General features: G+C 37.6%; 2 protein-coding genes across 3 annotated transcripts in view; both read right to left on the bottom strand.

Moving 5' to 3' along the window:
* Positions 1-10,370, bottom strand: part of MAPK8IP1 (mitogen-activated protein kinase 8 interacting protein 1) — a 64,804-nt gene extending 54,434 nt beyond the window's left edge. Inside the window, exon 1 of one of the 2 annotated variants that reach the window (XR_009152552.1) lies at positions 10,223-10,370. Coding sequence is in view for 1 of the 2 variants with exons in the window: in XM_058161723.1 (XP_058017706.1) it covers positions 10,223-10,308 (86 nt within the window). In the remaining variant the exon portion in view is untranslated. The remainder of the gene's footprint in view (positions 1-10,222) is intronic. The other variant, XM_058161723.1, reaches the window with a different exon arrangement.
* Positions 10,371-18,332: 7,962 nt separating this feature from the next.
* Positions 18,333-26,959, bottom strand: part of CRY2 (cryptochrome circadian regulator 2) — a 34,634-nt gene continuing 26,007 nt past the window's right edge. The window contains exons 7-12 of the mRNA XM_058161721.1: positions 26,135-26,446; positions 24,217-24,368; positions 23,744-23,946; positions 23,238-23,327; positions 22,784-22,917; positions 18,333-18,539 (exon numbers count right to left, since the gene is read on the bottom strand). Coding sequence (XP_058017704.1) covers positions 18,522-18,539; positions 22,784-22,917; positions 23,238-23,327; positions 23,744-23,946; positions 24,217-24,368; positions 26,135-26,446 — 909 coding nt within the window. The 3' untranslated portion in view covers positions 18,333-18,521. The remainder of the gene's footprint in view (positions 18,540-22,783; positions 22,918-23,237; positions 23,328-23,743; positions 23,947-24,216; positions 24,369-26,134; positions 26,447-26,959) is intronic.

Below are 26,959 nucleotides of genomic sequence, written 5' to 3'. Positions count from 1 at the left end.
GACATTGTTCTCTCTCCCTGTATTCCTGCCTTATCTCCATTAATGAAGCCTGGTATGCTTTTCTAAATTACCTCCATGTATTTGATATATTGTATTTTCTATTCCTGTCTGTTTTTCATTTTCAGTCTTGCTTTTCCCATCTGAGCTGCCAGTTTGGATTAGGCCCATAGACTCTCTAGTTCAATCTGACAGCAGCCAAAGCTCAGGCTCTTCAAAACAGGATGTCAAACTCTTGAATATAACAGGATGGGATAGCTGTCTCCTCTATGCCCAGATTGTAAGTTTCCCAGCAGCTTCCCTTGCCCGGCATTGGAGATAGTATAGTGGATCAAATAAGCCATTAGACTGATCCAGTAAAACAGGAATGGACTGACTTCAGGCTTGTGGGATCTGTTTTATTTTCCATAGAACATAAAGCTCCATCAAGAGAGTCAAGTATGTAAGAGTAGCCACAGAGACGGCAGATGCAAAAAGGATTTGGAGTAGAACCAATTACTTCCAGCAAGCCCCCTTTTATGCACTAGAATAACTTAAACAAGCAGTACAAATCTATATCTGATGTTCTGTAAATCTTAAAGTCTAACACAAAACTCTAAAAATCAGCTATCAAAAATCCTCAAAGAACAATTCAGTTTTAAGTGCTCAGATACTTAACATTACATATAAGCAATATTAATACTAAGAAATAAATATAAAAATATCAATCATCCTTAATACTTTTTTTCAAATTGAGTTTATTGTTGTTCCATTCTCATAATGTATTCTCGATCATTCAGAATCCTACTAAGAAACCCTGATCTACTTTCTGCTGTCAAACTCATGAGCAGGGTGTACTGTTATTTTCCTTTCATAAAGCTAAATTAGCTAGAAGGGCATGCAAACATACCCCAAAATTATCATCCTCCGTAGGTATGTTTTATCATTTCACATATCCATCACAACTAGGTTGTTTTGCCATTACTTCTGACATTGAATTACATTGGACAAATAGACTTTCCAAGCTCAGGTGTCAGGTCCCAGCAACACAACACATAACCTCTCTGCTGTTGCTGTTATATAGATGATTTTACCAAGTTTATTATAAGACAGAAAACATTTCTCTCCCTTGCTCAACATGTATTCCACTGATTACTTGATACTGTACTGTAATTACAAAAGAATGCATACAGCTCAGCTAGGGGAACACTGAAGCCAAAGCTAAAAAATATCAGAGCAGGAGGCTTTTTTATCCTGAAGGACCAGCAACAACCTATGACTAGAGAACACTCCTGCTCATTATTGACCAGCAAAGATAATCTTCTGGCCAAAGAAATATTGTTATCCCAGCTGTAGCATTATCTCATTATCCCACAGGCTGTTGCTTACATGAGACCTGCCCCGCTGCTGCTGTTTCAATAGAAACTAGATCATGCACACTCAGTATTTTCTTCTTGCTATTGATTGTGACAAAGCATTTGCAGAGATTGCCAGTTGCACAATCAGCAAGATTGCTGATGTACATACAGGTTTGTTTGTTTGTTTGTTTGTTTACAGTAGGAAAGGTTTCTTCATTTCCATATCTTATCAGTTGCAGGTACTTTTTATATTCCTTGATGGTGTTTGGGGTACATGATTGCGGTTCATTTGAGATCACTTCAAAAAAGTGTCATTGCCTAAAACTGATATAGTCACAAGCAGATTTGCTGCTAATTCTCAAACCATTTGGCCATATGAGTTTCTAACCCAAACCCCCTGCCTATGACTAAAAAACCCTCACTTTGGGTCTTCCTTGCTCCTTTAGTTCCCACAAGGATTCACAATGGTTTGGAAAAAGCTATTAGAAATCTCCAGTGAATACAAGCCCCTTTTTATAGCAGGAACCTCCATGTTATATACGTGCATCAGATAGACAATAAGGGCTCTTCCAGTAAATGATAGGACTCCTGCCAGTTGGAGTAATCAACTCACTACTTTGCAGGCATAGTCCCAATAGATCTGCATGCAGCAGATGTTTCTAGTCTGAAATATTGCACTGAGGACAAGGCTAACCTTGGTACCAGGGTGACAAATGACAAATGTTATATTTTCTCCTCCAGTCATTCCTCTCTCCTTCTTTATAATGTTTTTAAAAATAGTTCACAAATTCCTCATTAAATTAAGATGCTTATTTAGTTCAAATGCCTGAAATAAAACTTGAACTCCAGCTGATTGAAGCTTCTGAACTGAGTACAATAATAATTTTTGTGGGGAAAAATATTTTAAGATTTAAGCTGACTTCATTAGCCTAACCTGCTTCCTGAGAAAATTTTCCCAGCACTGAACTACTCTATTCAGTCTCTCATTTCCGGTTGTCACCTTGCTTTCCTGATAAGAAAGGCAAATTCAAAAACTTAGGAAAAATAATTGCTTTCTGGCCTTAATATTGCTATATTAAAATCTCCTTAAATAAGAGTTTTAATCCCTTTTTCTTAATCCATCTGCATGACTTTGGAATTGCACCAATATTGAAATGTGTGTATGTGTGTATACACACATATATACAGACAGTATATTTATATATATACTGTCTGTATATATTCCTTCCTTTAGATCTGTATTAGAAAAAAAATAGGGTATATTGAGATGAGAGAGAGAGGAAATAGCTCATTTTCAGAAATTTATGCAGAAACATGAAAAAGAACGTACCGGTAGTGGTAGATTGGCTTGAGCTAATACACATCAGCATCACTATAACAAGGTAATGTAAAGACTGAAGATATTATAATTGCTATATTGGCAATATAGTATGTCACAGATGCATTTGCAGGAAAAGGAAATATATGACTGAGTACCCAAAATTTTATTTTGCATTATCCCTTCCAAAATCATCCAAGGAAAGGAAAAGTATTTAATGGTAGGAAAGTAAAAGTTCTGCTGTTATTTGGTATTTTTATTTTATTTTATTGTTTTATTTTACTCTCTGAACCCCAGCAGTTTAGTGGTGTTTTTTTTTTTGTACAACAAATTAGAGTGGGGACCATAATAGAGTAGAGGAAAATACCAAATGTCATAACTTAAATCTTACGAATTTTCACTGAAAAACAAAATAAAACAGGCAACAGTCAATACCAATCAGAGCAGCATGAGGCAAGAACACTGTAACCTGTGGATTTGGGCAAAGATTTAAGCTCACATTATACCCCTGATCTTGCATTTTTACCTTTGTGTTTTTCTTTTCAGAATTCAAATCTCCTGGTTTGTGACATCAGTCAATTGTGTTTCATCATTGCTATAAAATGGACATCACTGGTTATAGACTCAGTATGATATATGAGCTGGATTCACAATTGTACAGAGCCCATGTTAAACTAATGGCACCTAATGATTCCAGCAAAATCTATTATATCTGCTTTGTTATACCTGCCTCGTCTGGTTTTGGAAATCTGACCATGATATTGTTTCTTGCATTTCTAGATACTGTTCTTTTTATTAACGTGCAAGGAACCCCAGGAGACAAACAGTGTATCCATGAGAGTGATTTGGGGCTAGGCAAAAACTATCATGGGAATGGCTGAGCACTGTTCAGAGCCATAGTGGCGCAGTGGTTAGAATGCAGTACTGCAGGCTACTTCTGCTGACAACTGGCTCTCTGCAATTTGGCAGATCGAATCTCATCAGGCTCAAGGTTGACTCAGCCTTCCATCTTTCCGAGATCGGTAAAATGAGGACCCAAACTGTTGGGGGCAATATGCTGATTCTGTAAACCGCTTAGAGAGGGCTGTAAAAGCACTGTGAAGTGGTATATAAGTCTAAGTGCTATTGCTCCGTCTCTGAATTAACTAGTTTTGAAAATAAGTTTCTGCTTTCTTATTTGTATTTTTAATGGCAACTTTAACTGCAGAACGTTACAAGATTCTTTCCTCTTCTTTAATTTCAACTGCAAAGAACTTTGTAACAAATGTAACCAGCAGCTTTAGATCTACAAGTGCGAATACAGAAAGCTATCATCCACATGTGATACTACTTATTAAAAAAAAAAACCTTTGCAGAGGTTTTAAAGAATTCCCATGTCTTCTATAATTTTCCAGCATAGTTTAAAATAAACACATATTGAATTGCTGAGCTACAAGGTTAATTATGGGGATTTATTAAACTCTGGATTTGGAATCTATATCTTCAGTGTAATAAAGTCTCTCTTACTCTTCCTGGCTCATCTTTTTTCTAAATTCTTCTTTTCATATAAAACACAGATAGAAAATTAGCAGGCCCCAGAGTAAAGTGCAAGCCTTAAACGTGACATACATTTCCCATGATGTTTCTGACTGCCACTTGGCACATTTCTGGGAAATAAAATAGTAGGCCCTGCACTATCTTTTAGCCAGAAAACAAATATCAAAGGTTAACTGAGATCATAGTGGATATCCTGGATTGTAGTGGGGATATCCCCATCATAGTAACCATTTTGCAGGAATACCCGCCACTGCTCTTAAAATCCCCAAATTTGGAATTTTGGATTGCCCTCCAATCCAAAAAAGTTAGGAATAACTGTTTTAAGAAGACAACATAGCCTTAATGTTTTCTAGAGGAATCATATTGGCCTTCAAAAGAGAATAATAGGAACGCAAGCCAAGCATATCACATATACACATGGATTTATATCCCTTTAGCATGTGGAAATCCATTGCACAAAGAGAAGATTATTGCACTGACAATAATGCATCAAATACAAATGCTATGCTAAATTTGACTTGAAAAATTGAAGGGCAACCAAAATAAATGGCAAGATTCATGAATTACACAGTTTCCCTCAGTCTGGTGCCTCCAAAAGATTTGGACTACAGCTTCCAGAATTTCCATCCAGGAAAGCTGAGAATTCTGGGTGATGTGGTGTTAGGATATTTGGGCACATGCCAGCTTGGTACAGCCTAATGTAGCATATTAGCAGTAGTTCATAATAATAGATCAGCTCTGTCTTTCAAAGGTTAAATATATGGGCATGGGAAGATTAAAGCCAACCTTTGGGAATACTGATGCTTAGACCCCTACTTTTGCAAAGTATTTAATTCATCTTAAAGAATTTAATTAGTCACTGTAAAAAGAAAAAGGTTACAAATTACGGGGCCATTAGCCATATATAGAGAATGAAAAAACACATTTTATTCGCCTTCCTTTTAATGCCATCCCAATAAGCAGTTAATTTGGGAGAGGATTTGGAAGCGCTAGAGTATGTCCTACTAATGCAAACTTTATGGTCACATTAAGGACAAGTTTAAAACAATGTCAAGTTAAACTTGAAATGTGAGTGCTTCTTGTTAAGGAAAACTATATAGTCTCACATTCAGACCATGACATTTATTATTAAGAAAACGTAATTTCTATTTTCCCTGTAGACTTAAAGCAAGATGATTGAACAAGAATGTGGTTTATAAAACAATGCATAATATGGAAATTCTCTCTCCCCTTATATTGCAAGAAAACAAATATCTAATGAAATGTATTGAAGGGAAATTCAGTGCAAACAAAATGTACTTCTCACACAGCAGATATTTATAGAACGTACTGCCTCAAGATACATGTTGTAAGACACCTAGAGTTGTTCAAGTCGACAGCTTACAAAAAATTAAGCAAAATCTGAAAACATAAGATAGCTAATTATTTAGATGGCTTGAAAATGGAATTAGACAAATAAGAAGAGAAATGCATTAATAAATAGAACCTGCAGATATATAGACAGTATCAGCATATGCACGATATTAATAATGTTCCAGTGTGAATGCTAAAACTTCATAGTCAAAATGGTTTAATTCATAAATAACATTATCATGCCTAGGAAAAGCCCAATATTTTTAGCAATATATAATATTTTGGCCATAATGGGCTGAAAAGGGTCATCCAAATAGTTCAATGAGGATCAGAGATTGCTCAGTGATACCAAAATGTTCAATGTCCAATTGGGATAGAGGATCAGAACAATCAGAGAGAAATATAACACAAGATAATGCAGTTGATGGGGTGGCACCTAAAACAAAATGACTACTTGAAAATGACGGGAAAATAGACTAGCAGGATATAATTCCTTGATTTAAATAATATATAGATTTTGAAAGGCCAAATACCGCAGATATGGAAAAAGTGCAAGAAAAGTTTAAAACTTCCATTTTTAGTTTTGAAAAACATAGCATGGAATAAAGGGAAGAAAGAGTTTAGTTCTACTTGTTTTGTACTATATTATTGATGAACTGCAAAAGTAACTTCTAAAATTGAATATAATTTCAGTTTACTACATAAAGACAATAATAAAGACACGGAGTAAAAGTAAAAATGACCTCTGAGTGTTAATGCCTTATGCACGGTCACTCATGCTCTTGTGACATCTTGCCTGGATTACTGCAATGCTCTCTACATGGGGCTCCCCCTGAAGAGCACCCGGAGGCTCCAGTTAGTCCAGAATGCGGCTGCGCAGGTGATAGAGGGAGCCCCTCCTGGCTCCCATGTGACACCTCTCCTGTGCAGATTGCACTGGCTATCTGTGGCCTTCCGGGTGCGCTTCAAGGTTTTGGTAACTATCTTCAAAGAGCTCCATGGCTTAGGGCCGGGCTACTTACGGGACCGTCTGCTGCCACCGATTGCCTCCCACCGACCCGTGCGCTCTCACAGGGAGGGTCTCCTTAGGGTGCCATCTGCCAGGCAGTGCCGACTGGTGACACCCAGGGGAAGGGCCTTCTCTGTGGGGGCTCCCACCCTCTGGAATGAACTCCCCCCAGGACTTCGTCAACTTCCTGACCTTCGAACCTTCCGCCGCGAGCTTAAAACACATCTATTTATTTGTGCAGGCCTGGACTAGAATTTTAATCTTAAATTTAATTTTAATGGGGTTTTATTATTCTAATTTGTAATTTTAAATTTTGGCCTATTTAAATAAGTTTTTTAATTAGTGTTTTATCTTGTATTATATTTGTATTTTTATTGGGCTGTAAACCGCCCTGAGTCCTTCGGGAGATAGGGTGGTATAAAAATTTGATTAAATAAATAAATAAATAAATAAATAAATAAATAAATAAATAAATATTAGAAGACAGACAGACAGACAGACAGACACACACACACACACATATACGGTTAAATATGCAAGCAATATTTTCAGGACAATTGAAAGAACAGTACTTCTCAAGTCACAACGTAAAATTTTTCATAACTCAGGGTCACCAGATGTAGAAATCTCTTTAATAGAAAAGTAGACTGTTTTATGGAGGATAGGTTTACTACTAATTGTAAGTGGAGCCAATGAGACAGAGCAAACAAAGGTTGAAAGACCAGGTTCATATTCCTATTTAGCCACAGAGTCCCTAAGTGATGTTGAACCAATCACACTCTCTTGTCCTTACAAGATTATTATAAGAAAAAAAAATGGATGGTAAGTACTATATATCCTTTAAAGTTTCTGAAGGAACCACAGGAACATGTACAGATGTACTTCCTCAAGTCAAGTTTGTGATTGATTTCTTCAAAGGTTTTATTTCAACTTCTCAGTTTAAATCCATTTCATTCTCTAGTATTCTCCTAACCAATTATTAATTGGGTCCAATCTTGCATACTTTTTAAAAAACCAGTATAAAAATTAAATATATCTCCATGTTCACAGCAACTTTTCCTTAAAAAACTGGTATTGTGAACTAGAATTGTGAATTAGAATTAGAACTAAGGAGATCTGAATTCAAATCACAATCACGAAGAAGATAGAGTTTTATTTAGGCTAACCTATTTCATATGATTATTCTGAGAAGAAATATACAATATATACTGTATACATACAGACGTACATATACGTACATACATTCCACTCCCTTGAATTCCTTTCAGGGAAATCAAGTGAAAAGTACAATATAATGAATAGCATGGAGATCTATGATCAAGACTCATTTCAAAAACAGAAGCTCACTTAGTAATTTGGACTAGTCACTCTCACAGCAAAATTCACCAGCCTTATAGTATTATTATTTCAGACGGAGGAGGAAGACAAAGGGGTTCTATTTTTATTACCTTGAGCTCCTGGAAGATAGGTGAGATAAAAATATAACAAAAACATAAATAAAATATGAGATTTCCTAAACCTGGTGGCTTTTAAATGTTATCTATAGTACTGCAATTCCCAGCATTTCCAGGTTATATACTATATAGAAAGGTTGTAACATAACATTGGATAGAAGATGTTTATTGTTTATTGTTTTCATGTGCTCCTCTGGTTGGCCAATCCTGAAGGTAGGAAACTAGATTAAATTAAGTCCATCTAGGAAGATGGCTCATATGTTGGAAACATGATAGTAAAGATTGCTCTGCTTATTATCAAAACGATTTGCCATTTGGTATCCTACTTAGTAAATCAAAATAATGTTATGGACTGCCTTTTTGATCTCAGATCTCAGTATTTCTGTTATTTAAAACCACAAATAAGAAACATACTGATACAACACGCATGGCTAGTTCTTAACAGCAAAGTTCTTAGATGAAGATAGAATATGGAGAAGCTTAGAAAAGCTTCTAAGCATCCTTTGGTCATTTGAAAAGATAAAAAGATCTTGAGATCCTGAGATAAAGTTAATTTTCTAAGATTTTCTAGCACAAATGTTCCTTTGCTGCTGCTGCTGCTATTATTTAGTATTATATTGTTGTTGTTCTTTTTATTGTTGTATTATCATCATCATCATACACAGAATCAGTGACTAGATAACTGAATCTATTGGATCATAGAATCCTTTTCTTTGACCTGATCCACCTGGTTTTTGTAATCAATTTAAGTTAAAGATACTGTAAAATCAGACAGTATGATTTATCTTTTACAATCTTTTCAGCCCGGAAACCATTTCACTCTCCAGTGCACACCAATCTGGAAATGCATCTAATATCTACAAGCCATTCTCATAAAGACAACATCCAGATCCATAAAATAGTTTAAAGCAGACATCCTTTAAAAAGAAACCCGTTACAATTACAGTTACAGAGGCAAACATTGAGATGCTGACGAAATGCAACATGTAATTTCAGAAAGAAATGTCTTCTAGGCAGTTACTTCTTCTATTCAATTTTAGATAGATGGTTTAAGGTCTGACTGTATTCCCCGCTGAAGCAACTGCTAATTCCTCTCAGGCATTATGTTCATATCTGACATTATCTCTAATATTGTAGTTCCTTTTAACTAGCATGGCATTTGCCTCCAAACCTGAAGAGAACATCAGTATTTAAACTGAAGAATTTTCTGAAGAACCGTAATATTTTTCTGAGGTAAGAAATGACGAGTGCTTATGAGAGTGAGAAAGATTTGTAGCAAACAGCAGAAGAGAAATGTATGGAAAGGGAAGGCCAGACCAGTGCAAGAAGTGGTTGTATGCATATTTTCAGGAATAAGTGTATAACACTGTGGGATGGCAACAGTGGGGGGAGGAGAGGTTGTGCTCACGAGTTCATTGAGGCAAGTGTATGCAGAGCCATTTAAATGTCAGTCATATTCAGAGGAAGGTGAAGAAGGAGTCTTCCTCTTCCTCCTCTTCCCACAAAACAGCAGGATAGCCATCATCACAATCTCTTTCTGCCACCCCAATTAACTCATCGCTCCTCTACCAAAGGCAGCTGGGCTGCTTTCACTTCCTTCAAGGAGTCCTGTGTGCTGGCCAACCGGGGACCCCCACCTGTTCGGAAGGAAGAGGGGAGACATGGTGCTGGCATCCACCTGCTTGTTAATGCCTGGCAAGGCTCAAGCTGGAGTGGCGAGAAAGAAAAGGGGAGGCCAGCTGCACATCCCCACTGGCCTTCCGATTCGACTCTTCGGACCCCCAAATCTTCTACCTTCCCTACCTCTGCTGAGGTGTGAATGAACTAGCAGGGAGCGGGAAATCTCCAACCGCCTTCCCTTTTCATCTTATTATGGGCTGGAGCATGGGTGAGAAGAAGCTTCATTCATCTCATCCCCTATAATAAACATCAAGGCAATAGATAACAGGGATGGGGCGGGAACCTCTCTCTCTCTCTCTCTCTCTCTCACACACACACACATATCAGCCCTACAGAATGAAGGGGGAAAGGATGGCCGGGGGACCGCGGAGGGAGGGGGGGGAAAGAAAGGTAAATCATGGAAAAACGGGTTAGAAAAGAGATGGCAGAGTAGAGGCTGTTGCTTCCTCCCTCCCCACCTTTCCTGCCTCTACAGCATCTCCTTTCCCAAAGGCTCCCCCGGGGGGTGGCTGAGATGGGGGGTGGGGAACTCCAGTACCTGAAACTGGGGGGCGAGGCGAGGTGCAGCCCCAAGAACGGGGAGGATCCGGTCGGGGACGTGGCTCCTTTCTCTCTCTCCGCCATTCTCCCTCTCCATGCAAGCGGAGGTTTGGGGGGGGGGTGGAGGAAGAGAGGCGGAGGGGAGGCTGCTGATGCTGGCTGGCAAGGCCGGTAGGCGGGTAGGGCGAAGGGAGTGTTCGCAGCCAGAGACGGTGATTAGTTAACGGAGCGGATGGTGGCGCGGTGGAGAGAAATGGAGTGGGAGGGAAGCGGGTCGCCAACGGTTCGGAGCGGGGGGACGGACGGAGAGGGGCAGGCAGTGGTGACCACGAGCAACTGCAACAAGACGGAAGGTCGCCCCCACTGCCAGGCTGGAATACAGCAGCCCCGTCCTCCCCCCACTCCCTCCTTCCTCTTGCCAAGAGCAGGTGAAGCTATTGCTCCCCCCCCCGCCCCCAAATCTCGGCCAAGCGGGTAGCCTGCAAGGTTGGGGGCGGGTGTGTGTGTGAAGAGAGCAGAGAAGAAGCACCTGTGAAGGAGAGCCAGAAAGGTGGGAAGCTGCTGAATGGGCGGTGGGGGGGAAGAGAGAAGGAACCGGTGGTAGAGAAACAGGTGGGGTGAATTGCGCGAGGCAAGTGGGAGGACCCAAGCAAGGCGAGAGGGGCCCCTAGCAGTGGTGACGGTGGTGGTAGGAAAGAGGCCTTAAAATAAATTGTTTTTAATTGTATGCTGCTGCCCAGAGTTGCTTGTGAGAGCGAGATGGTGGTATATAAATTTAATAAACAAATTAAAAGCTTCCAGTGCTAATAGCAAGGGTATAATAAATGCCTACGATCAAGTCATCGTCACCATCCAACTGCCCAGGCCAACCTTGAATCAACAGTCGGAAGGAAATCACTAATCCCTGCCCCCCCCCACCCTAAAAAGACACAGCTCTGCTTCCATGAAATTTACAGAATTAGTACAGGGGAGAGATTGTAGAGATCAACAAAGGATGGGAAGTATGGTGGTTGAGGGAGGAAAAGGCTAATGTGCAAACATGCAGCAAGAAGGATACAGGGAATATCATCTCTAACATCTATTGTATTTTTTAGATATATATCTCACTGGTCCTTTAGAAGCTCAAGGCGGTGTACAAATGCTTCCTCCTCCAGGTTTTGCCTCACTACAGTCTTCTGAAAGAACAACGGGTCCAAAGTTACTAAACCGACAGTGGGTTTGAACCTGGCTCTCTCCAGTGTAGTCTAGCACCTTAATCTACTAAACTATGATTCAACCCTCTTATCAAGGCAACACACAACACTACTGTCCCACATTGACCACACCACAACCTTCTAATTACACCATGAGGCTGAGATTACGCGAAGAATTAGAGTCCAGCCCCAGATCACTCTACCACCTCAGTGTTGTATTCTATAGGGTTCTAATTGACCAGAAGGATCATTGATGTACCAATGATTTTTTTCCATTGCTGGATTGATATGGTCTACACCCATCCTTAAATTGGCAGAAAATTATAGCAGCATAAAAAGTACCATCCCTGTTGCTGGTTCTAATCTTACCTTTACTGCCTATGCCTCAATAAATAAATGAACAAGTATAATTTTTGACCAATGTCTTTCATTGGGTTCTTTCAGGGAGATGGTGTAGACTGGATTTGGCATTTTTACCCACTTACTGAGTCCTTCCAGGGACCTGGGATAGGCAGATGCAGGATGTAAGCTATTCCAATTAAGGTTGCAATTGACTGAAGGTGATTTTGTCAATGCAGATGGTGTTCAAGTGGTTCTCCAAATGTTTTGGAATTGCATCTAAGGCACCTATTGCTGTTAATACTATCTTTACTTTCTTTTGCCAGAGTCATTCTACTTCTATGTGCAGGTCTTTGTATTTTGTGATTTTCTCCAGTTTTTCCTCTTCTCTTTTGCTGTCTTCAAGTATTACAATGTTCTCTGTGCAGACTTTTTGTTTTTCTTATCAACAGTTAAGTCATAATATTGTGTGACAATGCTAATATTATGAATTTCCCAAGTGGTTAATATAACCCATTTCTCCTAACGTCTCTTGCAAATGATCTTTGCATCTAAAAGCTACACTAAATGTATTTCTTTTATTTCAAGCTAAACCTATTCTGAAAATCATAGAAAGTATCTGAAATGCTAATGCAGTTTTTAATTTCTTTATGCACAAATCTTATGGTTTTAATATCAATGTAACAGTGGTCTCATCATTTGAGGCTTTTGGAGTCATCTGACATTTTAAGAATACATGACTGCCCTTGCTGGACAATCTTTACTCATTCACGAAATGGAAGCCGTAGCGAACCTAATAACTAAGAAGCAGTAATTTACCATCTCCTAGCACTGGATTCTTCTTTTCACCTTTGTTCTTTGTCTAGGCATGTGGGCACAATTCCAACAATACACTAAGCTACACCCACTCATTATTTTCATAGTTTAAGAAAGGTTACATGGCTCAGAAGCATTCTTGGAAATAAAACTACAGGTAGTTCTCGACTTATGATCACAATTGAGCCCAAAATTTTTGTTGTTAAGTGAAACATTTGTTAAGTGAATTTTGCCCCATTTTACAATCTTTCTTGCCCCAGTTTTTAAGTGAATCACAGCAATTGTTAAATTAGTAACATAGTTTTTAAGTGAACCCGGCTTCCCCATTGATGTTGCTTGTAAGGTTGCAAAAGGTGACCACATGTCCCCAGAACACGGCAAACGTTATAAATAGGAGTCAGTTGCCAAGTATCTGAATTTTGATCATGTGACCATGGGAGGCTGCAAGAGTTGTGTGAAAAATAATCACAAGTCACTCTTTCCATCGCCATTGTAACTTTGAACGGTCACTAAATGAACTATTGTAAGTCAAGGACTACCTGTACCACTGGACACTGAATCTTTGTAGCCAGCTTCCCATTTTTCTTAATTTAAAAGATTTTTAAATGTTCGAAGTCAGATAAGTGAATTTATCAGGCACCAAAGGATGTGCCTCTGGCTACATTTATGCTCCTGTGTGCTATCATTTCATATATTAATATTTCAACTTTTATTTAACATATTATTTTCTCCTGGAACATACGTTTTGACTTCTGACTAGCTGATTTACTTACTGGAATTACCAGCAATTTAAAGCTTATGAAGTTTCAAGTCATTATTCTTTGACTTCTATGAATCCAGCGAGCAATTTCAAAAATCATTGAAAATTACTCCAAAGCCTTGGTTGCCCATGGTAATTTCTTTGCAAATATTTGCTCCATTGCTGATTATTTCAGGACAGTCAAGAAAGGTTGTTACTCTTGAAAGTCTAACTTAAAAATAATAGTTCTGGGATTCCATTAATAAATTCTGTGGTAAAAAGATAAATGCAGTAAGAATGTAAAAAATAATCCAAGCTTTCAGCTACTTTTTAAATTTGCCCTGAAAGTATAAGAGTTTCGGCATTCTTCAATACTTTAGCTCACCATAGCAGCTGCGAAGCAACTTTATTGCATGGTATAATCTGAAGAATTTAGCACTGTTCAAAAGATGAAAAACCCAGTTGGGTGATGGATATGATGAAGGCTTGGGCAGAAACAAAGTGATTAGTCAAGACAAAACGATCTTTAATTTCAGAGTATTTTTAAAACACGTTATTCAAGCTACTTCTAGCAGTGAAAAGCATTCCTGCGTAGCTATATTGTGTTCTCAGTTATCCATTTCTTTCATTTCCCACAGTTCAAATTTCAGCTCAAATACAAATCCCGTTTGAGATACTTCCTCCTGTATTCTTTGTGTTTCTCAATCCTGGCAACTATAAAATGTGTGGGCTTCAACCCCCAGAATTCTCCAGTCAACATGATGGCAGGGAAATTCTGGGAGTTGAAGCCTACATATATTAAGTTGTCAAGGTTGAGAAACAAACATCATGTTTGTGATAACCTTTGAGTAATTTAGAGATTAGGAAGAATTTTTTGGCCTTCATGGAGACCAGCGGGGCACAGGTACTGATTGTGATGGCACTTGAGTAAGCAACAACATTAGAGATTAGGCGAATTTAACGGACAAAAAGGATCCTTCTTAAGCCTCTTATGCCTTAAATTCCCACAGCAGGACAACTGGCCCAATTTTGGAAGTGTTAAGGGTTTTGTAAGAAGTTACTAGGGGGTCCCTCAGTTTGGTACAGTTTATTGACAATAAATACAAAACAACATTGATTCATCCATTGAATTCATTGTAGAGAATAAAACATGTATCATATAGTTACTGTACAACATCTTTAAAAAGCAACAAAACATTTTGAACCGAAACTGAAAATTTAAATTTATATTGTAGAACATGCATCTCTTTCCAAGTAGTTGTAAGAAACAGGAATATATTTTCAGGAGATAGGGCATCAAATAATGAAAATTAATTACCCTCTATGAAAGTCAGAAATGATAATTTAGCAATTAATAATGGCAACATGAGTCAGAGGAGATATTTTGATCTATGCAAATTTATCCAAGGATTATACTGGATAAATAGTATTAAAATGGTTTGTATAATTGTTGTTGTTCAATCACTTGTCTCTCTGATCTGATGGACTCCATTTTGCCAGGATTGTCTATAGTAACTGTTCGGGTTTTTTTAAACTCTTGTTTGGGTCATTATATATATTTGGATCATGGTGATATCTAACTATCCCTTTGATTATTGATTATTGCCTTTGATTTTTCTAACCATAAGGGTCTTTTCCAATTATTCTTGCCTTTACATTCTGTATTCAAAATACTAAGTTTTAGTCTCATTATTAGTGTTTCCAATGAGCAGATTTTACTTCATCTAGCATTTTATTTCTGGCAATCCAAATCAACTATTTTTTCCAGCACAGTATATTTTTCTTCTTTTAGCCTTTCTGATAGTTCACCTTTCACAAATGTATGAAAACTGATATCTCTGCATGTCAAAAATTCTGTCAACCTGTTAAGACATTCTCCCAAGTAGCAGCTACTTATTTCATGGCAACAGTCACCATCTCTGAATTTTGGAGCCTAGGGAAAAAAACTTGGTTACTCTTTCAATTTCTTCTCTACAGTATTGGCATTGGGTCAGGATTACCTGACATATTCTTAAAACTTTTCGTTTTGTTTAATATTCAGCAGCCAATTGGCTTTTCCACTCTCCTTTCATCTTCAATAGTCAAAGAGGAATTATCAGATTAATCAAATTAAGGTGACAAGGTTTACAACCTTGGTACACTTTCTCAATTTTGAAACACTTTGTTGCTCTATATTTTAGTTGCTGCTTCTTGGTTATCATACAGATTCTTCAATAGGGAGATGAGGTGCCTCAATATACCAGTTTTTAAGGGGCATCCACCTTGTGCTGTATTCTACGCAGTCAAAAGCAGTAGTATAATCAATATAGTAAAAATTAATGTCTTTATGGAATTCCCTTCCTTCTTCAATTATGCATTGGATATTAGAAAGAGAAACTCTCCTTATGTATGCAAGGTTTCAGATGACATCAAATGTATCCTTTAACTCTTCCACTGCAATGGCCAGTGGCCCCAAACTCCCAATTTTGACAGCTAAGTCCCTTGGAAGCTCTCTGCTAACAAGATTGAAATGGAGGATACTACTGACATGGCTCCAGATCCATGAACCAATTTCGTATTTTCAAGGATAAAGATAATTTCTTTTCTTCATTATTGTGATGCTGTAGGAGGCAGCAATCCTGCTAAGACTACACTAAAAATAAATATACAGAATTTTTGAAGGAATTATGAAGTTGCTGTCCGAATGATGTGAAGTTGGGGCTGGCTGGCGAATTCTGGGTGTTGAAGTCCACTCATCTTAAAGCAGCCAAGATTGAGAAACATTGTATATGGCATATAAGCCTTCATGAGCAATTTATTCACAATGAGAAATAATGACAAAATCAAAAGAGAGACCTTTCAGTTTCCCAACATCACAATAATTCCATGCAAATCAGCATCAAATTGGGTCAATCCATGCCACAAACGTCTTAAAGAGAAAGAGGAATTTCATGACAAAATCCCAGAGGTCAAAAAACTCTTCCAAAAAGCCAAACAGAACTTTGAAGAAGCTCACTTAGGATAGAGGAGTTCACAATTTATTCAATTCTGGAAAGTTATGGAGGAAGACAAGAAACTAAACAAGTCAGTGAAGCTGTACATTTTGATCTCAAGAAATCTTACTCAGCAAATTACCTGATTTTGTTTTAAAATAGTCGGTTTTTTTCAACCATAAGAGGTAGAAACATGCTTTAGAATATACTTAAAGCCAAGATTGTATATATAAGTAGAATACTGTGACTAATAATATTTTTTATGTTTTTGAAATCTATTGTTCTTTTCATAGCAAAATTACAGTCTTGTGAAAAAGGAAGTACAGGTAGTCCTCAACTTACAACAGTTCACTTAGTGACCGTTCAAAGTTATAATGGTACTGAAAAAAATGACTTATTTTTCACACTTATGATCACTGCTGCCTCCCCATGGTCACATGATCAAAATTCGGACGGTTGGCAACTGAATCATATTTATGACAGACACACTACCCCAGGGTCAGGCAATCACCATTTGTGAATTTCTGACAAACAAAGTCAATGGGACTTTGATTCACTTAACAACAGATTCACTTAACAACTGTTACACGTAATTTGTAAAATGGGACAAAACAAAGCTTAACAAATGTCTAACTAAGCAACAGAAATTTGGGGTCAATTGTGGTTGTAAGTCAAGAACTACCTGTACACCCTCTTTGAATTATATTGTTTTACCCATCAGGATATAGTAAAAATCATCTGGTTCTTAGTAGTTCTTAAAAGTTGGTAAAGCATATCAGCACAAACATCTCGTATCAAAGGGTGATGATTTGGGCTTGTTTTGCAGTCACAAGATTCGGGTACTTTGCAGTCATTGAGTCGACTATCAAATCCTCCATATAACAAAGTATTCCAGAATCAAATGTGAGGCCATCTCTCCAATAGCTAAAGCTTGGCTGATACTGGATCATGCAACAGGACAATGATCCCAAGCTCACCAGTAAATCTACAACAGACTGGCTGAAAAAGAAAAGAATCAAGATATTGCAATGGCCTAATCAAAGTTCAGACCTCAAATGCTGTGGCGGGACCTCAAGACAGCTGTGCATTAACATATCCCCACAAACCTCAATGAACTGAAGCAATGTGGTAAAGAAGAGTGGGCCAAAATTCTTCTAACAACGATGTGAGACTGATATAGCTGTTAAAGGTGGTTCTACACGCTATTGAATCATAAGGTGCACTTAGTTTTTCACACATGGCTTCTTTATTTGGGCTTTCTTTTTGTAAAGTAAATGATGACGTGATAATATGTCATGTGCTGTTGTTCATCTGAAGTAGTATTTACCTACTTTTAAGAACTTCTAAGGACCAGGCTATTTTTACTATGTCCTGATGTGTAAAACCATAGAACTCAAAGCGAATGTACTTTCTTTTTCACATGGCTGTAGGTATTCAGTATATCTTTTTTGTTTCAGAATAACATGATTGGAAGATAAACGCTCTAGTAAACATTCAATTTACTATTTTTAGTACCTTCAAATTGGTCACTGTTGTTCCAGTACTGTGCCTTTATAGAAGCAATAAATACTGGTTTAGTGACAGATGTGATTCCATCTATAATATCATCTGTATACATGTTTAGTGGTTGCATGGAGTGTTTAAATGGAATTACAAGGAGCACCATGAAATATTTTGCACGGTTCATCCAAGTTCTTCCTAATAAATAATGACAACAGAAGAAGTAAGGATGTGCTAAATGAAGCAAAAAAGGAGATACCATCTGCAGTACCTTGAATAAACTTGCAAATGAGCAAGTCTTAGCTCCATATTTTTCTTAACCAATTCCCTAATCTCAAGATCAAGGTTGACTCAGCCTTCCATCCTTTATAAGGTAGGTAAAATGAGGACCCAGATTGTTGGGGGGGGCAATAAGTTGACTTTGTAAATATATACAAATAGAATGAGACTATTGCCCTATACATTGTAAGCCGCCCTGAGTCTTCGGAGAAGGGCGGGGTATAAATGTAAACAAAAAAAAAAGAAAAAAAAAAAAAAGAAAGGCACGTATTTGTTTACTGAGATTATGTTTATTGACAAAACCTGTTCACTGCCTCTTTCATAAGAGATTATGAGTCCTTGTGTATTGTGCATTCAACAGCCTAACCAAATGAAATTGCTGTTTGGTGTTGCGATTCTTCATATGAAAATACTTCCCTATTACTCCATTAGCCATTCTGTGACATTATTTTTGTCTTGTCAGTTTCCAAATTCAATCTGAAAAGAAATGAGAAATCCAAGGTTATTTAGAAGTTTGCTCAGAAGCTGAGAATGTAAGCAGAGAATACAATGAAAACATCTTTATCTACATATATTTATCACTATCCTGTAGAAAAACTGTGATTCAAATGAGTTTGTTCATTTATGGAAAGAACTCACCAGCTAAAACCTATGTAGAATTGACAGTATCTGCAGTCAATTCTCTTTATTTGAGGATAATATATTTGCAAATTTGTCTACTCGCTAAATATATTTGTTGCTATAAAATCAATAGGGTACAAGCAGCGCTTTCATTGGTGACTATGCAGTGGTCAAAAAAATGAGTCATCCAATGAACAAGTTCCCAAGTGAGGTTTCAGTATTCACTAATTCAGTGTTTGCAATGACTTTATAAAACACAACTCCAGATATAGTTCTCATTCAGTGGTCGTTTGAAATTACCACAGAGCTGAATGGGAGGACTTATGACCATTCTTCATAGTTGCATCCATTGCAAGGGATCACGTGATTATGATTTGGGCGGTTGGCAATTGGCTCACTATTACAATGGTTACAATGTCCCATGGTCACATGATTACTATTTATGACCCTCACTACTGGCTGGCAAGCGGTCGTAAATGCCAATCACATGATCAGAGGATGCTGTGACTGTGTGAAATTCTCCTATCAATAGCAACAGATACTGCTGCCTGTGACATTATGCTTTACAACCACAACCACTTAGCAATGGAGTTGCCAGTCCCAATTACCCTTATTAAGCGAGGGCTACCTGTACCATGAATAAGGACCATCCTCTCTATTTTGAAAAGTCTCAAAATGGATAAAGATTCCTATCCACAAATTTACACTAAAGTCAAAACAGTAAAGAAGACGAGATGAAAGTTAAAAGATTTGGGAGAGATTTTAAGATGTACAAAGAGGAAGTCCCAAAGGTGCTTTTTCAGGAGGCAACTGGACTTTCTTGTTTTTTTCTTTTGAAGACATTTTGCTTCTCATCCAAGAAACTTCTTCAGCTCTGACAGGATAGTGGGGAATGGAAGGACTTATATTCTTCTAGTCTTCAAAAGAAAAGAAAAAAGGAAGATTTCCAGAAGAAAAAAAATGCAGACTACAGGAACCAGGAGCACTACTCAGGTGACCCTGAGGACACAGATAAACCTTCAAGTGCTTCAACGACCCCCTAAAAGGATTCAAATTACTAGCTGTCCGCAAGGAATATAAATCCTTCCATTCTCCACTATCCTTTCAGAGCTGAAAAAGCTTCTTAGATGAGAAGCGAAAACGTCTTTAAAAGAAAAACAAGAAAGTCCAGTTGCCTCCTGGAAAAGCACCTTTGGAACAACCATGACCTGGATGACTGAGAATCTCTATAGACTTTTAGTAATATGGATGTCACAAAGCAGTGATTAACAGCCTAATGCAACCAAGTAGTTATATATTGGAAATCTGAAAAGTAGAAGCTAAGAAAGAAAACTGGAGCTAAATAAGGAGCCTAATATTGAACAGAGTTTCTGAAGACAATTATAAAGAATGTGTAATGAGAAACATGATGTGGGCAAAAACCAGAAAAGCAAGAAATGAATAAATAACGACGACAATATTCAATCCTTGCAGTAGAGGGCAATAAAACCACAGCAATTTTGCAAGGATGAACACATCAAGGATTTTTGGCTGCTAAAAGTGTAGCATCACTGAAAATATTCCAAAATCTCAGAGAGGAGGAGCAATGAAAGCATTCCCAAGGAGAAAAATGTAATATTTATTCTAAATTATAGCACAATAATCTAGCATAGTATCCATTCCCCCCTCCTATTTTAAAAAGGAAAACAAGAAAGAAAAGAAAACTGTATAGAAAGATTAAAAAAGAAGGGAAAATAACAATGTTTAAAAATGAGAGAACACAAAGACAGGATGTCATATGCATCCTTCAGAAGTATTTGTAGAATATCTTCGTCAGAACACTGATTCTCTGCCCAGTTTACACATGTAATATCACTGTAAGAATAAAAGGAACTAAGCTCCATGTAAACCCTTTTGAGATCTTAGAGGAAGGCAATATTTACATGCTTTGAATGAATGAATGCTTTATTTGGCAATCAAAAGGTAAAGACTATGCTGTTAGTATATAATCATATTTCTGCTTCAAGAAAGGAAAATCAGGAACATCAGGAACTAACTCTCAACAGAAATAAATTCGCATCAAAGAACCAAATCTGACACAAAGAACAAATTCTGCAGGGTCCTTTAAAGGTCTCTAACAAATATTTTTAAAACAAAAGGAATCGCCTAAACCAGAGGTGGGGCACTATGGCCCCTTTATGACTTGTGAACTTCAACTCCCAGAATTCCTGAGATAAAGTGGTATTCAAGGACCCTCTAAGGGTCTCCCACAGTGGTGAAATCCAGTTTTTTTTACTACTGGTTCTGTGGGCGTGGCTTGGTGGGCGTGGGGTGGCTTGGTGGCTATGGCAGGGGAAGGATTCTGCAAAATCCCCACTCCCAGCCCACTCTGGGGCCAGCCAGAGATGGTATTTGTTGGTTCTTTGAACTACTCAAATTTTCTGCTACCAGTTCTCCGAACTGTTCAAAATTTCTGCTACCGGTTCTCCAGAACCTGCTGGATTTCACCTCTGGTCTCCCAAGATCCTCTCAAGGGTCTATGAAATCAAAATAATTTGCCAGCCTATGTTACAATATTAAAATCCCATCAAACAATTATGAGAAGCAGTGGCAGCTGCATTGAATTCAATTTTTAATATTGTAAATATTCAGAAACATAACTCATATAAACAAAAGCTCTTTCATGGTCCTCCATAATCTTTAAAAATGGGAAGGGGTCTTGAAAGGATAATCTTAAAAAAGTTTAAGAAAGAAAGTGACCTAAACAAATTAAAGAAAGGTTTGTCTCAGTGTCCATGCTATTGTTAAAAAGGCAACAGAAAAGAGGTGGGTTTCAGCAGGTTCTGAGCAGTTCTGGAGAACCGGTAGCAGAAATTTTGAGTCGTTTGGAGAACTGGTAGTAAAAATTCTGACTGGCACTGCCCCCATCTATTCTCTGCCTCCCAAGTCCCTTGGGAGCTGATCAGGAGGAAATGGGGATTTTGCAGTAACCTTCCCCTGGAGTGTGGTGGGAATGGAGACTTTGTAGTATCCTTCCCCTGCTATGCCCACCAAGCCACACCCACAGAAATGGTAGTAAAAATTTTTTGAAACCCACCACTGCAAAAGAGACCCTCTTTGCAGAAGATAGGCGGTTTAAAAATATGAAATATAAATAATGTAATATAATAATATAAATATAAATAATAACTGCAATTAAGGAAACACAAAACAAAAACTTTCAAATGCTAGTAGAAGTCATATTTTTCAATATTTTATATGGAACACCAACTCTCTTAACTTCTAGTATTATGTTTCTACCGGTATTAATTTACATTCAGATGTTAGGTAATCTAAGAAAAACCAATAGTTCCTCAGATTTTCCCTTTATATTTTTTATATTCTTTGTAATGTCTAAAATAGAACAGTCACAACTATTCCTGTGCAAGCTGTCAACAGGAGGAAAAATGTTGACTGTTGCAAATAAACAAAAAAGATCAATATGTTTGCTCTTTCTGATTATTTTGTGCTTCAGACTGTTCACAAAACTGTCACTTCTGATTGAGTTTTTAGAAAAATAAAACAGAAGTATTTCTTCCTGACAAGAAAATTTGATAAATGTACTAAGAAAATAAATAAATTTAGACTCAATATTTAATAGTGGGAAGACAATACTGCAAATTTTCAAAGACCCTACATCGTAACCCTGAGAGTAAATCTAATGCAAAGGTAGCAATCTGTGGACTACGTCAGTATACTTTCTGCTTCCAGCCTCATTGTATAGTTTCCATGCTCCTGAATTTCTGCAGAAAAATGCAAAATTTGAATGGATAATTTAACTGAGCCCAAACATAGAAACCAGAGCCATTAAATCCTGTTTATGAAGTAATGCACTTATTTTCTCTCAAAGCAACATTCCAAACACTAGAGAGGCTCAAAATTTTACCTTCCTCCTCAATCCTTTGGGCTGTCCGTTTTATATCTTTACACTGTTGTCCCAAAGTAAAGGAATAGAAATCCAAATTATTTGGGTTGGGTCATTGCACATCCCAAATATCTAACATTCACAGAACAACAGAATTGGAAGAGACCTTGGAGGTCTTTTAGTCCAACCCCCTGCTCAGGCTTCTATAGCTACTCACTTGCAAAAGTTCTTGTTGTGGGTTCCTTGATCCCTGGTGTATCATCATCCTTGCTCTTTTGTGGAGCTCTTCACTGTTTTCTTCCCCAGCATAACATTTCCGTTTTGGAGAAGTACACTGGGACTGCCTTAATACTGTAAAAAGACAAGTAGAAGAGGTGCCATTAGACCTCTCCTCTTCTTCTAGAATCTCAAAAGTTGTCATTTAGGCTTTTAAGTGTTTACCATGTTAGACAGAAGGTACATATACTAACTGTATTCGAGAAATTAATTGTAGATTTCTGTTTACCATTTTGCTTCAGAGTTTCTCACTGAAGGTTATTTCTCTTTAACTTTTAAACAGCTATTAGAATACACAAATCATTCCAAGAGATTTACTGAAGCTATATTAAAAGTGAAAAGTGTGGTCTAATGCCGCTGAAAAGTTGCATAATTTGTGGAAAACGCTTGCTCACTTGTATTGCTGCAGCTTCCATGGGCTGAAGGAAGGTTTGTTGTTATATTACTAAAGTCCTCTATACAGGATGGGACAGAGGCTAATAAACCTGAAAAAAAAAGACATCTCTATTAAAGAGCAGGCCTACATTTTCACTGCATCTTAAAGTACATTCACATACGCTCACATTAATGAAAGAGAAAATTTATAGCTGAAGGTTGAATTCTGGGGTCCTTGGTAATCTCCGAGCTTAGTTGTTTTCTTGCAGATGTTTCATTACCAAACTAGGTAACATCATCAGTGATAACAGGGAGTGGGCATTGTTATTTCGATTGTTGGTCCAGTATAAATCTTGGTGTTAAATCTCTGCTCATCGGGGTGTTGATATCAAATAAAAGCAAATCCACTCTCTTTTAGCACTAGTGATGTTATCTAGGGGTGTGTGTGTGTGTGTGTCCCAGAGCTGATGAGACTTGAGCAACATATAAATGTAATAAATTATTACAAATTATTAAATATACATACAAAGGCCTCTGTAGCTTGAGAGCTGTTGATAAATCTGTTTCATGCGTTCAATGTTTAGTCGACTGGTCTCTGCATGGTTCACCATGGGTTTGGGATAGTCTACCCCAATTATACATTTTGCTGCCTTTTGAACTGAACCAGGGGCATTCCAGGGCTCATAGATATAGCGTGATGGAAAACCTTTCAATTGGGGTAGATACCGCCTGTAGAATAAACCAATAAGGACTATCGTTAATTATTGTAAATAGTTTATATATGTCACCAGCTGGCCCAATTATGTAAAAAGATGAACTTGTATTCTTATTTAAAAGATGTTTTACTCTACTTATGCAAGACAGCCCCTGTTTGGGAACTGACAATCAAAAACTGTGTTACCAAAGGTGGAAAACGGGATAACGGGGAAAAGGAAGAGCAAATTTTCATTTTGGCTTTAATATGACAAAAGCTGTGGTGATTTCAGCCCATATGCTCACCTAATGTAGTCACCGCTGGGATCTGTACGACGCCCAAATCCAACAGGACAATAGCAGTGAAAAAACTGCTGGAAGAAAGCACTACAGGAAAGCCACATCCAGCTACCTGCATTTACACTGAAATCTGCATCCAGAAGCAGCTCATCAAATACCTGTGGAAAAAGAAAGAGAGAAAATATGAGGGAAGACTTTCACGATAAGCTTGAGTGGTCCAAAGCAAAGACTCTGTTCAGTTGCTGGTACAATTTTGATGTGAGGGAAAGAAACAGAATTTTAGACTGTGGATGTATCATGTTTGTTGTTGATCTTCCGTCAACTGTTTTGGAAGCCTTGTCAACTGTACAAAGTTCTGATGTTTAGTGACCCTGATCGTGGAGAATGAATCCAATTAACTGCTGTGTATCTTATTTTGTATATTTTATTTTTATATTACTCTCCTCCCAATGAAGCCAAGAGCAATGTGTGCCATGTCGAAGTATTAACACATATTTTCTATAAAATTGCTTGATAAAAATAATCTGTGCTAAACCAACCTCCATAAAATAATAAAACATTATTTATAACAAATAACGAACATATTTATAACAAATTTAGATTGAAGACAGTCTAAAAAACCCGCCTGATCTTGGGGCAGTTGTTACTTTGCAAACACATATTGAAATGGTATTTGGAATAGGACAGTGGAGAGGTGAAATGATAGAATAGAATGAGCTGAGGCAACCAAACTTGCCCCAGGGGAAAAATCCATAATTGAGGTGCCACCATCACTGAGGCCATGGTTCTATACACCATTCTGCAAGCTAGGCCCACTTCTCCTGCCAATCTTAGTGCAGCGTTAGGAAGCAGGCCTTTAAATACCTGTATTCTGAACTTCTTAGTAAGACTATGCTATCCTTTGAATTTGAAGGCACAAAAGTGCTTCAGAAGCACTCATGTACCATAATGTCTTAAAACTCCTTAAAATAGTTGTCCCTTCCCTAAGATTGGATCGCTGCAGATTGCAGTACGATGTGGTTTATAGCGTTTAAATATTTAAGGAGTTGCTGATAGATACATTAGTGTCCCACATATTTCAAAGGATATTTTTGTTACTGAATCTGAAGCCCTGCACTGCTCTACTACTTACATCTTTACTGACTAATGTCAACACAACCGGCCAGTGCAACACATACATCAGTACTATACATTCACAGTTAATTACCCCAGTACTTAATTGATCCGCTGATTTCTGCAACGGTAAACCATGATGCAGTAATTCAGTCATGGAACTGATAGAAATATCAGTTATTCTTGAAAATAAGCTACTGTATTAGGCTCCAGTTAGGCAGAGTTCGCACAGCAATGGAAAATGGAAATTATATATGTGTGTAAATAGAGTCATGGTGGCACAGTAGTTAGAATGCAGTATTGCAGGCAAACTCTGCCCACAGCCAAGAGTTCGATCCTCACTGGCTCAAAGTTGACTCAGCCTTCCATCTTTCTGAGGTCAGTAAAATGAGGACCCAGATTGTTGGGGAAAATATGCTGACTCTGTAAACTGCTTAAAGAAGGCTGTAAAATGAATGATATATATGTAAATATTAAGTGCTATTGCTATATTAGCACCATGAACTAAGTATATATATAAACACTGAAACTATATATAAAAAAAGCCTAATGCAACTAAACTATGTTCCAGTTGAATTTGGTTTCTGGGGATTTGCCCAGAAAATGTTCTTATCATTTCTGCTAAGATACTATTTTCAACTCTTCCATTCACTCATTCCTTAAAACGGACTTTTATCAACAGGATTCTCTAAGAGAATACTTTTCCTTTATAAGGGAACAACTGTTTCAATTCCTCGTGGTCTATATAACCACACTTTCTTAAATCATCATTATCCTTCAGTATTTTTTATCACTTTCTGACCTGACTCACCCTCACTCCAGATTCCCAGCTGATCCAAAGGTCACCTCTGGTTAGAAAGCAGGCTACAGCATGCCGGGCCAGGTGGTGAATCCAACCTTCCTGTCTCAGTTGAGTCATAATTGCATCAATCCAAGGGAAACCTGTCTTGCCTTCTGCCCACTTTGCCAAAGCTTCAGGATTCCTATCCCATGGGATCTGGATGCAAATAGGATTGCCTTCCATGCAATCAAATTTAGGGTTATTTGTGGCAGCTGTGTAAAAAAATTCCCTCCAGAGTAATTGGCCGTAGAGCGACAAAGGTGGAGTGTTGTTCCGCTTCACCTAAAGAGGGGAAAAAGATCACGTCATATTGGATGCATTTCTGTCAGTCACCAAATCAATTCTGAGGTAATTTTGGTTCCAAATTAAACCTACCCAGGGAATAAAGTTTTAGGAAGCTTTTAATTGGAGAGCCCAGTATTTTGAGGAAACATCCACTCCAGAACTAAGGCAGCAAGCCACTAAACTCTTTACCACATATTTGATAATCTGATAAGAATATTTGCTTTAAAAAATTTTCTTGTCTACTGGAAAGCAGGACATTCAGAATAATAAAAGCAAAGCAGTTTAAAATATCTGATGCAAAAGGTAAAATCCTATGAATGAATGTCTAGAAAGTATGAATTGAATAATTAATTGCATTTAAAATCCATTGTTTTAGATTTTGCTGTTGTGTACATATTTCCTTATTTTCTAAAGGGACAAAATATATGCATAATTTAAAAATAATACAATGTGGTTTAAATGTGGTTTTGTTGCATTTATTTATTTATTTAAATTTATTTTCTACCCCAT

The sequence above is a fragment of the Ahaetulla prasina genome, chromosome 1 (genome assembly GCF_028640845.1).
Source record: "Ahaetulla prasina isolate Xishuangbanna chromosome 1, ASM2864084v1, whole genome shotgun sequence".
In the NCBI taxonomy this organism is placed as follows: Eukaryota; Metazoa; Chordata; class Lepidosauria; order Squamata; family Colubridae; genus Ahaetulla; species Ahaetulla prasina.
Note: the sequence above shows the minus strand (reverse complement) of the source record. Positions and strands in the feature narration are given on the sequence as shown.